This window comes from Scyliorhinus torazame, chromosome 18 (genome assembly GCF_047496885.1).
Source record: "Scyliorhinus torazame isolate Kashiwa2021f chromosome 18, sScyTor2.1, whole genome shotgun sequence".
NCBI classification, from domain to species: domain Eukaryota; kingdom Metazoa; phylum Chordata; class Chondrichthyes; order Carcharhiniformes; family Scyliorhinidae; genus Scyliorhinus; species Scyliorhinus torazame.
This window is the reverse complement of record NC_092724.1, coordinates 62,338,647-62,354,336: the sequence shown is the minus strand read 5'-3', so window position 1 is coordinate 62,354,336 and position 15,690 is coordinate 62,338,647. Positions and strand designations below refer to the sequence as shown.

The following is a 15,690-nucleotide window of genomic DNA, read 5'->3' as shown; positions in this document are numbered from 1 at the left end:
GGTAGGAGAAGGGAGCGTCTTGGACATTTACAAGGAACTTATGGGGTCAGAGGAGACGCAGACCGAGGAGCTGAAGCGCAAGTGCGAGGAGGAGCTGGGAGGAGAGATAGAGGATGGCCTTTGGGCGGACACGTTGAGTAGAGTCAATGCGTCCGTAACATGTGCCAGGCTCAGCCTGATACAATTTAAGGTCATTCACCGGGCTCTCATGACAGTGACCCGGATGAGCAGATTCTTTGGGGTGGAAGACAGGTGTGCAAAATGAGCGGGAGGACCAGCGAACCATGTTCACATGTTCTGGGCTGTCCAAAGCTTCGGGGATTTTGGCAGGGGTTTGCAGATGTCATGTCATGTCCACGGTGTTAAAACAAGCGTGGCGCTGAGTCCAGAGGTGGCGATTTTCGGGGTGTCGGAAGACCCAGGAATCCAGGAGGAGAAAGAGGCAGACATTCTGGCCTTTGCTTCTCTGGTAGCCCGGAGACGGATACTAATAGCTTGGAGGGACTCGAGGCCCCCGAAGACGGAGACCTGGCTATCGGACGTGGCTAGCTTTCTCTGTTTGAAGAAAATCAAGTTCGCCTTGAGAGGGTCACTGTTCGGGTTTGCCCGGAGGTGGATGAAGAACTTGTTGTCGAATGTGAAGATGTTGTGATCCAGAATGAAGCAGATGAGTTGCAGAATTGCGTCTGGAGATTGGCAGTTGTCGGTGTTGAGTACTGAGGCTGTTGCAGCAATGCCGTCGTCATGGGGGATGTAACCTGGTGTTGTGAGACTTCTTACTAAACCTGTGACATTCTAGGTCTCCTTTTTCATCACCATATCAGGGATTCTGGGTATTCAGCTGGAGCCTTGCCCGTTGGTGGCTATTTTTGTGTAGGACTCCCCGGTGTTGCAGGCAGAGGTACGATGGAATACTGTCCGCTCGGCCTGGATGAGTGCTGCTCTAACAACATTCAAGAAGTTCAACATCAATCAGATTAAAGCAGTCCACTTGATCGACTCCCCATCCACCACCTCAAACATTCACTTCCTTTACCACTGACGAGCAGTGAGTACCATATGTACGATTCACTGCTGCAACCCATCAAGGTTTCTTCAACAGCATCTTCTAAACCCGCAAGCTCTACCACCTAGAAACACTAGAACCGGAGATGCGAGTCAAAGTATCATCTTGCATCATTGACTTTGTCTATATATATATAATATATATATATATATATAATATATATGTTTCTGGAACCCACCTCTTCATTCACCTGAGGAAGGAGCTGCACTCTGAAAGTGATTCAAAACAAACCTGTTGGACTTCTTACTGTGCCCACCTCAGTCCAATGCCAGCATCTCCACATTATGAAAATATATCACCATTCCTTCACTCTTAGTGAGTCAAAATCCTAGAACTCCCTCCCGAACAGCACTGGGTGTATTTGCACTACGTGGATTGTGGCGGTTAAAGAAGGCCGCATGGCACCAGCTTTCAAAAGCAATTGGGGATCGGCAGTAAATGTTGATGTGGTCAGCGACAGCCACATCCTGTGAAAGAAAAATAATAATAAGATGTGACTTTGGCAAAGGAGAGTGAGACAAAATAGTGCTCGATTATGGTCTAGCCAGATGTGTTGATGGATGGCTGAGCCATTTGTGTGTCAGAAACAGTCCAATTTCTTCCCTTGGGCCAGATGGAGTAAAGATGGTGAACAGGTTGGGAGAGCAACATTTTACTGAGGACACGTACATCAAGGTGGAAGAAAGACGACGGTTGACAGATGAAGAACTATCTTGGCAAATGAACAGCCAAAGATTAAACATTTTGGCATTTGAAAGTGTACTTATCAGTCATTTGTGGGATGGATTTAATTTCTTCAAGGCTGAGTTAGATTGATTTTAGATACAGCAGCACTGCTGCTTCACGGCGCTGAGGACCCGGGTTCGATCTCGGCCCTGGTTCACTGTCCAAGAGGTGTTTGTGCATTCTCCCCGTGTCTGCATGGGTCTCGCCCCCACACCCCAAAGATGTACATAGAAGGTGGATTGACCATGCTAAATTTACCCTTAATTGGAAAAAAGAATTGGGTACTCTAAATTTATATTTAAAAAATGTATGATTTTTGATAGACATGGGAGTCTGCAGTTATGAGGAGCAGATAGGAAGGGGGAGTTGAGACCACAAATGACCTCCTGATTCCGATGTTCCTGTTGATCTCTCTATCTCCCCCCGCCCCCCCCCCCCCCCCCCCTCTATTTTATATGTCTTTTCAAAATGTTGTGGAATATTTAGTTCCCATCCTTGGTCATTCAACCACGTCTTTACAATGGCGACTAGATCAAACCATTTTTCTCTGTTTGTGCCCTGCCATTAATTTGTCTATCTTGTTTGAAATGTTCCTTGCGTTCAGGTATAACATTCATCATTTTTACTTTTTAATCCTTGATTTGACAATTTTCTCTGCCCTTTCCTGCAGCACTGCTTGCAGTCGCGCCTTCCTGCCCCTGACCATTAATCAGACCTTTGCACTACTTAACCTGAGGGGGTGTAACTGCCTCCTGAATTACATATCCAGGCAATACTCTCCCCATCCGATGCCCCATAAATCTTGGTCTTCAAGCCAACAATTGAGCTGAGGTTCCCTGACTTACTGGAGAACATGCTCCCTATTTAATTTTATTTAATTAATTGCAGTTAATTAATTTAAACAACTTGGCTTTTTAACTAATTGCTTGATTTATTTTAAATGATGATAGGTAGATTAACTTTTAATGTTTATTTGCAATTTACCCCATCGCCCTGCCATTCACAAAATGACCTTTGTAACTGCTTCATTCAGTTTCATCCTTTTCTTATTAGATCTATTTGTTTACCTAAAGGATACTTTTAAAAATTAGTTTGTGGCAAAGCCAGCATTTGTTATCCATCCTTAATTGCCCTTGAGACAGTAGCGGTGAGCCAACTTGAAATGCTGCATCTTGATATTGGGTACACTAACAGTGCTGTTCCAAACTTTTAAACTAGTGATAATGAAGAAACGACAATACGGTTCCAATGAGGATGGTGTGTGGCATGGAGGAGATGTTCCGGGGGTGTTCTCCTGCAACTGCTGATGCTGTCCTAGGCGATAGAAGTCATTGGTTTGAATAGTGCTTTCAAAGGAGACTTGGCAAGTTGCTGCTTGTAGATGGATGCACATTGCTGCCATTGTGCGTCGGTGATGGAGGGAGTGAATATTCAAAGTGGTGGATGGTGTTTTGTCCTGGGTGGCGTTGAGCCTCTGCAGCTGGAATGGCACTCATCCTGGCAAGTAGAGAGTATTCCACTACTGCTTTTAATGCATAGATACATGATAAATTACACACTTAGCTCTGATTCCTTGGCTCTTGCTACTCTGACTTCTGTACTGACTGGGGTCAGTTATTGTGTTTAACCCCCCTCTTGCTTGGATTAAGCAGTTGCATGCTTTTTAAATCAACAACACTCAGGTATCCAGAAGACTTGCCTCGTTCAAGTATCAGACTATTAATGCTGTCACAAAAGTTTGCTTACATTCTTCTCTGTTATCAGGCATTATATCTGTTAGTCAACTCAGTTGACCTTCCCCAATCCCCCTACCCCTATGTGTGTGTCCACTCGTGCCTCGAATTTAAAGTTTTTGCCCTTTGTGTTTAAATCCCTCCATGGTCTTCCCTCTTCCTCCAGCCCTATAACCACCAGGAAACATGGGTACCACGAGCCTTTTCTGATCTTGTTCTGTTCACCTTGGTTCTGTAACCCTCAAAGCCCTTGTCTGACAAAAATGTATCTATCTTTAATTCACACTTCAACTGCATTTTGGAGAGAGAAAATGTCCATTACAGCTGTCCGTTGTGTGAAGAAGTTGGTTTGAAGAAGGTAAAAGCCAACATTTTTTTGTACCTCTCCACTAGGTTTCACTGAATTCTGTACATGAACCTCCAAACTCAGTTACCAATGTGGATCAATAGCTGATATCCCTTGATATCATAGAATCTCTACAGTGTTGAAGGAGGCCATTCGGTCCATCGGGTCTACACCGACCCACTACCTATGCTACTCCCTGCCCTATCCCTGTAACCTCACCTAACTTTTGGACACCAAAGGGAAATGTAGCATGGCCAATCCACCTTGTTAAGTAATGGGTCAAGAGACATTGCAATTAGTTGTCTCATTTATGTTAAGTATCCATTAATTGACACTGATATGTAAAGGGGCTTCAGGTGGCCTCTGGGAGGTGGTGTGTTGTTAAGAGTTTTGTGCAGAGGCTGTGGAAGTGAAATAAATGGTGTTTGGTGAAAAGGAACAAGAACTTTAGACTCTTCATTTCACAACAACTAAAACGTCTAACACACCTAACCTGCACATCTTTGGATATCCACTCAGCATTTCTTGAAATCACCTTTCAAACTGGCAGTTCTTGGCATTGATCCCCCCCCAAATGATTACTTTCCTCATCTACTTTTCCCCCCATCAACCCCCCCCCTTCTGGCAGACTGGAGGAATTTTTGAACCTTTGTATAACTGCTGTCTAAGCTAATTGTCCTAGCTTTGGGTTGACAATGCAGCCTGAAGTCCACTTGCTCCTAATAGACTTTTCATTAAGCCTTATTTATCAGCGCAGCACATACTACCATCTTTTCCAATTGCCATGTAGAAGGTAATTGGAAATGTTTATTATCCAGACAGTAATTCAGTAGCACGCTTTCTTCAGACTTGAGGGTGCCTTTGAATTTGTTAAAGTCACCAGACGTGTTTCTCAGTGACAGCCCAAAGGGCTCAATTTGGACATGCTTAATCATGAATTTTAGCCAGCAAATAAAGTTTGGTTAATTTACATGTGATTGTGCACCCTGAAGGATGTAGCCCTGTCATTTGAAATGACCCCCTTGGCCTCCTTACATGCTGCATTGTAGTCTACATTTGCAGCAGCTCTGCGTTACTCTGAAAAGACTTTGAGTACTACTTTAGAGGCAGGTCCTTCTTAATGATTGAACAGGATCTAGTTTTAGTTGCCCATGGCTTGACCACAAAGGTATCATGGGGCACATCGTCTGCTCAACAGGGCGAAGTCGGCCCTGTACAGGAACAATGTCAAAGGGACAGCATTGTAGCATAGTGGTTAGCACAATTGCTGCACAGCTCCAGGGTCCCAGGTTCAATTCCCGGCTTGGTCACTGTCTGTGCGGAGTCTGCACGTTCTCCCCGTGTGTGCGTGCGTTTCCTCCAGGTGTTCCGGTTTCCTCCCACAGTCCAAAGATGTGGATTAGCCATGCTAAATTGCCCTTCGTGTTGGATGGGGTTACTGGGTTATGGGGATAGCGTGGAGGTGTGGGCTTGTGTACGGTGCTCTTTCCAAGAGTCGGTGCAGACTCGATGGGACGAATAGCCTCCTTCTGCACTGTAAATTTTATGAAATGTATGAAATTGGGGATGTTGTATCAAGTCAGGCTCTGGGTAACATACCAGAAAAGAGAGCACTATTTCACTGCCCCTGCAGAGGCGGACAAGCTCATCCAAAAAAGCCAAACATAAGGGAGACAGCAATGAGGTGGACACAGGGGAGGCAAAGAAAACGGCTGAACAATTTGCGCGGAATTGTATCATCTCGTTATAAGACCATAAGACATAGGAGCGGAAGTAAGGCCATTCGGCCCATCGAGTCCACTCCACCATTCAATCATGGCTGATTTCAACTCCATTTACCCGCTCTCTCTCCATAGCCCTTAATTCCTCGAGAAATCAAGAATTTATCAACTTCTGTCTTAAAGACACTCAACGTCCCGGCCTCCACCACCTTCTGTGGCAATGAATTCCACAGACCCACCACTCTCTGGCTGAAGAAATTTCTCCTCATCTCTGTTCAAAATGACTCCCTTTTATTCTAAGGCTGTGCCCCCTAGTCCTAGTCTCCCCTGCTAATGGAAACAACTTCCCTACGTCCACCCTATCTAAGCCATTCATTATCTTGTAAGTTTCTATTCGATCTCCCCTCAACCTCCTAAACTCCAATGAATATAATCCCAGGATCCTCAGACGTTCATCGTATGTTAGGCCTACCATTCCTGGGATCATCCGTGTGAATCTCCGCTGGACCCGCTCCAGTGCCAGTATGTCCTTCCTGAGGTGTGGGGCCCAAAATTGCTCACAGTATTCCAAATGGGGCCTAACTAATGCTTTATAAAGCTTCAGAAGTACATCCCTGCTTTTATATTCCAAGCCTCTTGAGATAAATGACAACATTGCATTTGCTTTCTTAATTACGGACTCAACCTGCAAGTTTACCTTTAGAGAATCCTGGACTAGGACTCCCAAGTCCCTTTGCACGTCAGCATTATGAATTTTGTCACCGTTTAGAAAATAGTCCTTGCCTCTATTCTTTTTTCCAAAGTGCAAGACCTCGCATTTGCCCACGTTGAATTTCATCAGCCGTTTCTTGGACCACTCTCCTAAACTGTTATGAACAGGGAAACCAGTTTGCCGAAAGGAGGGGGTGAATGCAGCAGAGCGTAGGAGACGGTGAGGAGGAGACTGAGGAGAAATCGGCATAGCGGGTGTAGGAGGTGGTCAGATGGACTCTAGGAGGGGGGGCCATCACGGGAGCAGGAAAGTGAGCGGTAGGAGGTATGGGGCGGGGGTGGGGGGGTGCTGCGGCGCAAATCCCACCAGGGAGAAAGTGCCTGCCAAGTGGCGAGGCACATCACCATGGGGGGGGGGGTGGGGGGGGCAGCAGAGGGGCAAACAGGAGGGGGACAACATGGTCAGCAAGCGAAGAGGGAAACAAATCCATAGGGGGAACAAAACAGCAAGGGAGAGAGGGAAGGGCTCTAGACTGGCTTCAACAGGCCACTCTTGGAAATGTGGAACAAGATGGCACCGCAAGCAGCAACTTTTGAGGGTCCCTGAACAAAGGGAAACCCCGGAGTGTCGGGGCTCACCCATGTGACATACACGCAGTTGGCGGCTATGTTGACAATGGGAAACTCAAGAGCGCAGGGGCCTGGCCTCATGGTGAGTACTGTGACTGTGGCCATTTTGGATGGCCCCCGACAAAGGAAACCCCAGAGTGCAAGGGCGCATCCACAAAGTAAATATGGTTGGTCCCGCAGGGGGTGGCGTGAGGGGACACTTAAGAAAAACCCATCAGACTAGTAACGTGGAACATCACAGGACTTAACAGCCTAGTGAAAAGATCCAGAGTTTCTGCCCACCTGACAAGCCAGAAAGCCAACAATAGTCTTCCTCCAAGAGATGTACCTGAGGGAGAATGACCGACTGCGGGTAAGGAAAGGAAGGGCTGGGTGGGATAGATGTACCATTCACATTACGGGACGAGAGCTAGGGGAATCCATACTGATAAGTAAGTGGACGGCGTTTACTGCGATGGAGATGGTTACGGACCAAGTACGTCATGGTCAGCGGTGTCCTAGACAGGCCTCTGGTGGTCCTTGTTAACGCCCAACTGGGGCGACACTGAGATTATGAAAAAGACCATGGCGGAAATCCCCACCATAGATACGCACCGACTGATCATTTGGTTTGGGGGGGGGGGGATTGCGGTGGGAGACTAACTGTACAGAACCCACTGACGACAGATCGAACCCCAAAACGGGACAACCAGCAGGCATAGCTAGAGAACTAGGGAAATTTATGGAGCAGATGGGGGGGGGGGGTGTACCGGTTGAGAAGGAGTTCTCACTTTATTTGCACGTGCAAAAGGTCTATACCCGCATCAACCTCTTCGTAGTGGGGAAATCGGGTGCTTCCAGGAATAGTAAGAACAGAATACATCTGGATCTTCATTTAGCACACTAGCTGGATGTGAGATTGGAGATGGGCCATGCCCAACATCCCACATGGAGGTTGCACATAGCTGCACTGGCTGACAAGGTCTTCTGCCAGAAAACATCACAGGCCATAGATGAGTACATCACGAACAGCCAGAATGGGGAGGTCTCACCCTCTATGCTTTTGGAGGCACTGAACACTGTGATCAGAGGGGAGAATATTGCCTACAGGGCACGAAGGGAAGGTGGCTGATCGACTACGTTCTGGAGGTAGACAGAAAATACTCCGAGGCCCTGACCATAGAGCTTCTGGCAGAGAGGGAAAAGCTACAAATGGACTTTAACCTGCTATCCACCAGGAAAGCAGTGCACCAACTCCGCCAAACACGAGAGGGCCTTCTACGAACACCGAGACAAGGCTAACCGCCTACTTGCTCACCAGCTGAGAAAGCAGGCAGCCATGAGGGAGATAGCGCTGCGCTCGTAAAGGATAGTAGCCGAACCAAAAAAGGTCAACAAAGTGTTCGAGGCCTTCTACCGGGGGTTGTACACCTCCGAGCCCCCCGACGGGGACTCGGGGATGGAATGGTTTCTCGATGGACTGGACATGCCAGGGACAATTGGGGGAGGGGGCTGGAAGCATCACTAGAACTGAGAGAGGTATGGATAGCATCCGCTCCATGCAGGCAGGGAAGGCACCGGGACCCAACGGGTTCCTGGAGGACTTCGACAAAACAATTTGCAACGCCACTCGCAGACTCGCGAGCAAGGGGCACCCTGTCTCCAATGTTAACACAAGCCACCATATCGTTGATACCTAAGAAAGACAAAGGCCCAACCGAATGGGGATCATACAGACCCATTTCGCTGGTTAATGTGGATGCAAATATGAAGCACAAAAGTCCTGGCCAAGCTTGGAGAGCTGCATTCCAGAGGTGGTCGCAGAAGACCAGGCGGGCTTTGCTTAGGATAGACAGCTAACAGCGAACATGATAATGATCCCATCTTGGTACAGAACACCAGAGGTAATCATCTCCCTGGACGCAGACAGAGTCGAGTGGAAGTACCTCATTTAGGTGCTGGATCGGTTTGGGCTGGGAACAGGGTTTCACCTCACTGGTGAAACTCCTGTACAATGCCCCCAAGGTGAGCATATGGACCAACACCATCAATTCTGAATACTTCCAGCTACACAGAGGCACATGGCAGGGATGCCCGCTGTCTCTGCTCCTACTCGCCCTGCCAATCGAGATGTTGGCGATCGCACTCAGAGAGGCGAGAAGCTGGAAGGGAATCCGAAGAGGAGTCTCACTCTAAGCAGACGACCTGCTCCTCTGCATCTCGGACCCACAAGGTGGCATGGAGGGGATAATGGAGCTCCTGAAAGAGTTTGGAGCCTTCTTGGGCTAAAAGCTCAACCTGAGCAAGAGTGAAGTCTTCCCTGTGAACCCAAAAGGGGGAAGGCCATAGCTTGAGGAACTGGCATTCAAGCTAGCCCAAAGCAAATTCCACTATCTGGAGATCCAGATTCCCCACCACTGGACATGAATCCACAAGTGGAACTTAACCAGTCTGGCGGAGGAAGTAAAAAATAAGTGCAGAGGTGGGCTCTCCCTAACGGGGAGGGTGCAGACGATCAAGATGAACGTGTTCCCCAGGTTCATCTTCCTGTTCAGATCCATTCCTATCTACATCCCCAAGGCCGCCTTAACGTGGTTGACAAAATGATTATGGTGTTTGTGTGCGGGGGAAGGGGAAAAGAGAGAACCCAAGGATCCCCAAAAAGATCCTACAAAGAAGGAACATGGGGGGCCTGGCCCTCCCAAACCTAAATTACTATCACTGGGCAGTCACTGCAAAAAGAGTGAGGGGATGGGTGAAAGAACCAGAAATGTAATGGGTAAGGATGAAGGAGAACTCCTGTACAGGGTCAACCCTCCGGGCCCTCGCCACGGCAGCACTCCCATCCCCACCAGCCAAACACTCAACAAGCTCAGTGATGGTAACCACACTCCAAGCCTGGAACCAAATGGAACCATCACTTTGGCTGAACCAAAATGTCCACTATGGCCCCATCTTCGGCAACCACAAGTCCGCGCAAGCCATGCTAGACGCCACCTTTAGGAGGCAGAGACAGGACAGTGGGGCGCTGACTGTTGGGGACAGAGGACCCTGGGAGGGGGAGGGAACTGCAGGGACCTGTACGGATAACTATTAGAAAAGGCACACTCCCCACTGGAAAAAACACAGGAAAAGTGGAAGCAAGAACTTGGGATCTAAATGGGGTGAGGACTCGTGAGCGAAGCATTGAACAGGGACAACTCCACCTCCACCTGCACAAGGCGGATCCTGTTGGGGATCGCCCAAAGGCGGATCCTCTCCACCCTGTGCCCTGGCGTCACGGGGGGTCCTGCTGGAATTCTTAAAGCTTGAAAAGGTCAAATTTGAACTTTTTACGAAGGATGGAGGGGTTCTACAATTCATGGACGTTATTCATTATGCACTTTTGAGAATTGGATCACATCGAACATTAGGAGGGTTGGGGGGTAGGGGGACTGTATGTGTTAATGGTGACTATGGGTGATTCCTGATACCTTTTTTTCATTTGTTTATGTTAACATGCGGGCCAATGTCTGGGGTTTGGCAGGAGGATGGGATCGTTGTTATTGATATGGGGATTGACATTACATTCGTTACTGATTATTGTTGGGTGTAAATTTGTGAGAAAATGTGAAAAATGAGGAGAATAAAAAATATTTTAAAAATAAGAACCCAGTTCTTTCTGGAGGTGGAGGACAAGTGTGAACGGTGCCAGGGAGGACCGGCCAACCACACCCACATGTTCTGGGCATAAGCCAAACTTGGCGGATACGGGACAGCCTTCTTTGAAGCAATGTTCAAGGTTGGGAGGGTGGTGCCAAGCCCAAAAGTGGCAGTCATAGGGGTATTGGACAAGCCAGCACTATTTATGCGGAAGGAGACCGACGCCCTTGCCTTTGCTTCCCTAATCGCCTGTTGCAGAATCCTGCTCTGCTGGTGGTCAGCAGCACCATCCAAAGCTGCAAACTGACTGGCAGACCTGTCGGAATTTCTCCACCTGGATAAAATCAAATTCGACATCCGTTGGTCGGAGGAGGATGGCTTCCACAAAATGTGGAGGCCATTCACTAACTTGTTCCAGGACCTGTTTGAAGCCCACAGCCAATAGAGCGAGGGGAGGGGGGTGGGGAGCACATAGCCAACAAGATAATAGGGAACAGGTGCAGAGGGGAGGGGAGGGGGTTAGGAACTGTTGGAACAGGCAATAGAGGGCCAAAAGCAAGATCCCAAAGAAATACCTAAGCACCTAAAACGGCGAAGAGTGGGAGCTGCACATATGTAAGTAGATGCCGATCTCAACTTTTGTAAAACATGTGTTCCGATAAAGTATCTTAAATTAAGTGTGGGGTGGGGGGGGGGGGGGGGAGTTAGGGAGGGCCGTTTCTAATGGAGAGCTCTTGTAAATTGTATCCAATCGACATACTTTCATTTGTTGCACAGTGTATAAAATGATAAAATTTCATTAAAAAATCCATCGAGAGTATCCCTAAGCCATGGAGACTATACAGTTCTAGGTTCATTCACTGGTCTATGCTAAGTTAACTAATCGTTTATACAAGACCAAGGACACGGGTGAAGTGCAAGAAGGTGAACATATGTGAAACTGCGCCCCAGAAAATGCTCAACACCGCCAGGAGAGGTAGCCACTTGGAATGTCGGGAGTAGGTGGGGTGGTTGCCGAGGGCAACAATTGACGTTTTTGGTGGAAAAAGTGAAGTCGGCCAGTAAATTTCTCCCATGCCCACAACAGCCTCTTTTTGGCCTATGAAACAGTTGATTACTCATATTGTGTTCCTATTTGATTTGATCTGGGTTAAGTCTGCACAAATGTACACACTACAACAAGGCAGAGTGAGGAAAATATCACCCCACCAGTGTGGCCTGCATTTAAAGAGGATACAAAAAAGGTGAAAGGACTTCATTCTAATCTACTTTGACCCAAATGTCTTTGTGTACAATAAACAAACATAATGGGGTTACAGCAATGCATACATTTCCACACTTCCTTTTGTAATTGGACTTCAAATATTACATTTCAAAATCAATTGATGTCATGTGTTGATTTGACTAGTAATAAGCTGCCTTTTGTCTGACTATAAGGTTGATTACCATTGCCTAATACAACACGTACCCGTTGCATGTAGGCGAGAAATGTTGTGGCTTTTGCTTAAAAAGATGTTTGACCAATGTACACTCCTTCGGCTTATTAGTAATTACTTGCTGTATAACAACTACTTATTACCCTTAGTGTTGTTAAAAAGTGAAACACATCTGTATTATTACATGAACACAAGCTTAAAAAATCACTTAAATGTTACAGCAAATCATTTGAGAAGCCAGTGCCGAATACAAGTTTTAAATGACTGCGCAAACTAGCGACCAGACAAAACTGGTCTGCAACCCAAATAAGTGACCGACTTCCCTGCTTATTCAATGAGGCACAGAGTTAATGTTCTTCCAAGTTCCCCGTGTACTTTTGAAGTTGCCTTGCAAAACTGCGGTTGCGATATGCCAGATGTATTTGGGAGCTGAGTGTTCAAACAAATCCTTGCAATAGAAATTATCGAACTGTATTTCTTGAAATGAAAGGGTATAATTTCTAAATGTTTATTGCACAGTTTGAATCTTAAATGAAAGATCGTGACCAAAAACTATTTTCTTTTGGATTGCAATTTTCCAGACACACCTTTTATGCTGAACGTGACTGTTTAGAGCGCGAGTTATTTCCTGTGTCTTGTCACTTGCGTGCAGTGGTGAGATAACACTAACATGTTGTGCAGTTTTAAGGTAGTCTCTAAACAGGATGAATCTTTAGGGCAGGGCGTGTTATGCTCAAGAATGAAAAGTGGATTTGAATCCTAGAAATTTACCATAAAGAAGGAGATAATTTGGCCCATCATATCTTACCAGCCACAAAAGAACAATCCAGCTTAATCTCACTTTCCATGGCACTTTTTGTGTATTCAATTAGAACATAGAACATACAGTGCAGAAGGAGGCCATTCGGCCCATTGAGTCTGCACCGACCCACTTAAGCCCTCACTTCCACCCTATCCCTGTAACCCAATAACCGCTCCTAACCTTTTTGGACACTTGAGGGCAATTTAGCATGGCCAATCCACCAAACCTGCACGTCTTTGGACTGTGGGAGGAAACCAGAGCACCCGGAGGAAACCCACGCAGACACTGGGAGAATGTGCAGACTCCACACAGACAGCGACCCAGCGGGGAATCGAACCTGGGACCCTGGGGCTGTGAAAACAGTGCTATCCACTTGTGTTACCGTGCTGCCCATTGCTTATTGAATTGCTTATTTAATTGTTTTATTTGTATATATTTTGGGTATGCTAAATTTTTAACATTTAAAGTTTGAAGATTGGTTTCATAAACTAGATATTCAATAAATGTTGTGAAATTCAACATTTAGAATCATTAGATGTTGAATTAAATTGATAGTGGCCTACTGCTACAAAATATCTTTGTCTCAGCGTTCATGGCGAGGTGAGCAAGGAACTGGAAGGACCTGTTCCAGCTCTTGCTTACTGTCTTGAAAGTATTGCTGAATTAAAGGACAGTGTAAAACCTTTCCCTCATAATGGATAAAAGAGGCATCGAACAATCACTGGTCGGGCCAAGTCATGAAGTTGGGGCATGATGCTTCAGGGATACTGTATCTATTACTCAAGACTCAAGTCAGGAGTGTGTGAGTAGGATCAGGAGTAAAAAAAATTTAAAAGCCAAAAGGTTGAGATGTGAAACTCCAGCCAACTATTATTTCAAAGGATCTTTGTTTCAGCTCAAGGTCTTTGAAAAATAAATATATATTTTCTTGTTTTTTGTTCAAGAGCAAATCTAGAAGCTCTGCAGAAGAAGTTGGAGGAGCTTGAGCTGGATGAGCAGCAGAAAAAGAGACTTGAAGCCTTCCTTACACAGAAGGCCAAAGTTGGTGAACTGAAAGATGACGACTTTGATAAGATATGTGAACTGGGTGCTGGCAATGGTGGTGTTGTCACCAAAGTACGTCACAAGCCATCGGGGCTTATAATGGCAAGAAAGGTAAGTTTGTGTTCGGCAGCATTTGGTGATGCATTAATTGTGACGATATCCCAGTATTTAGCAACTGTCGCGTCTTGAATTTTTTGACAAAGTTTGCGTTTCAAATTGTAAAAATGCAATACATTCTTGTGATAGAGATTTGTGCAGCTATTCCCAGTGAGCTTTTCTTGGAAAGTCCAAGTAAGGTTATATAATCCAATTATATTGGACGCTAAATACGAATATCAGAACTCAGAATTATTGAATGTTTTAAGGATTGTGTACAGCATCACTATTATGTGTCAACTGTGACTTCTCTTTTAACACTCTTGAGTCTAGAATTGTGTTCAATCCCACTCTCAAACTTGAGCACAAAGATCTAGGCTGTGCTCCGCAGAGTGCAGTATTGAGGGAGTGCTGCTCTGGTGGTGGTGTCAGCAGTGATGTCTTTCAGATGGGACAGTAAACTGAGGCCCAGGTACAACCCTCATTGGACATGTGATCCCGTGACACTACTTTGAAGAAGAGCAAGGAAGCTTTAACCCCTCAATCAACATCACCAAAAATAGACTGTCTAGTATATCACATAGCTGTACGGGAGTTTAGCTTTTGCAAATTAGCTGCTGCGTTTCCCACATTTTAAAAGTACTTAATTGACTATAAACGTTTTGGATTGTCAGGTGGCCATGAAGGACGCTTTCTAAATGCAAGTCTCTTGCTTTCTTCCTGGATTTCTTTTGTCATTTTCATTCAATGATAAAGGACAGTAAAAAGTGCCATAGTTTTTCTTGCATTAAAACGCTGCTCTGAGAGGGTGAACCCAACTGCACTTGTTGGTTTCAGATGATGTGTTAATCTTGTTGTAGAATCACAGAATAGCTCAGCACAGAATGAGGCCAGTCAGTCCATTAAGTGTACACGAGTTCTTTTGAAAAGCAATCCAGTCAGTCTCATTCCCAATCTCTTTCCCCATTTCCCTGCAATGCCCCATTTCCCTGCAATGTATCTCCTTGAAGTGTTTATTAAATGGGGATGAGAAAAATATCAGCCATGATTGAATGGTGGAGCAGACTCGATGGACTGAGTGGCCTAATTCTGCTCCTATGTCTTATGGTCTAATTCCTTTTCAAATACGACTATTGGATCTCTGTTCACCATCCTATCAGGTAGTACATTCCAAATCTACTTGCTGCATAAGTAGTTTTTCCGCATGGCACCTCTGATTCTTTTGCCAATCTCCACGATATCTTTCTTCTCCTTTCTCTAAATCCAATAATGGCAATGATCTGACAATGTGGAAAATTCCCTGGGTCCACAAAAAGCAGGGCAAATCCAACCTGACCAATTACTGCCCTATCAGTCTACTCTTGATCATTAAAGAGTTGGAGGGTGTTGGCGACCGCGATATCAGTCAACAGCTACTCAGTGATGACCTGTTCACCGATGCTCAGTTTGAGTTCTGCCAGGGCCACTCGACTCCTGACTTCAATATAGCCATGGTCCAAACATGGACAAAGGAGCTGAATTCCAGAGATGGTGTGAGTGTGACTGCCCTTGACATCAAGGCAGCATTAGTAAAAATTAAGTCAATGGGAATTGGGGGGGGGGAACCTTTCACTAGTTGGAGCCATACCTAGCATAAATGAAGACGATTGATGTTGTTGGCGACTAACCATCTCGGCCCCACGACATCACTGCGGTAATTGCCCAACCATCTTCAGCTGTTTCATCAATGACCTTCCTTCCATCATAAGGTCAGAAGTG

General features: G+C 46.0%; 1 protein-coding gene across 1 annotated transcript in view; it reads left to right on the top strand.

The window, feature by feature from the left end:
• Positions 1-15,690, top strand: part of map2k2a (mitogen-activated protein kinase kinase 2a) — a 143,333-nt gene that overhangs the window by 22,235 nt on the left and 105,408 nt on the right. Inside the window, exon 2 of the mRNA XM_072482812.1 lies at positions 13,737-13,947. Coding sequence (XP_072338913.1) covers positions 13,737-13,947 — 211 coding nt within the window. The remainder of the gene's footprint in view (positions 1-13,736; positions 13,948-15,690) is intronic.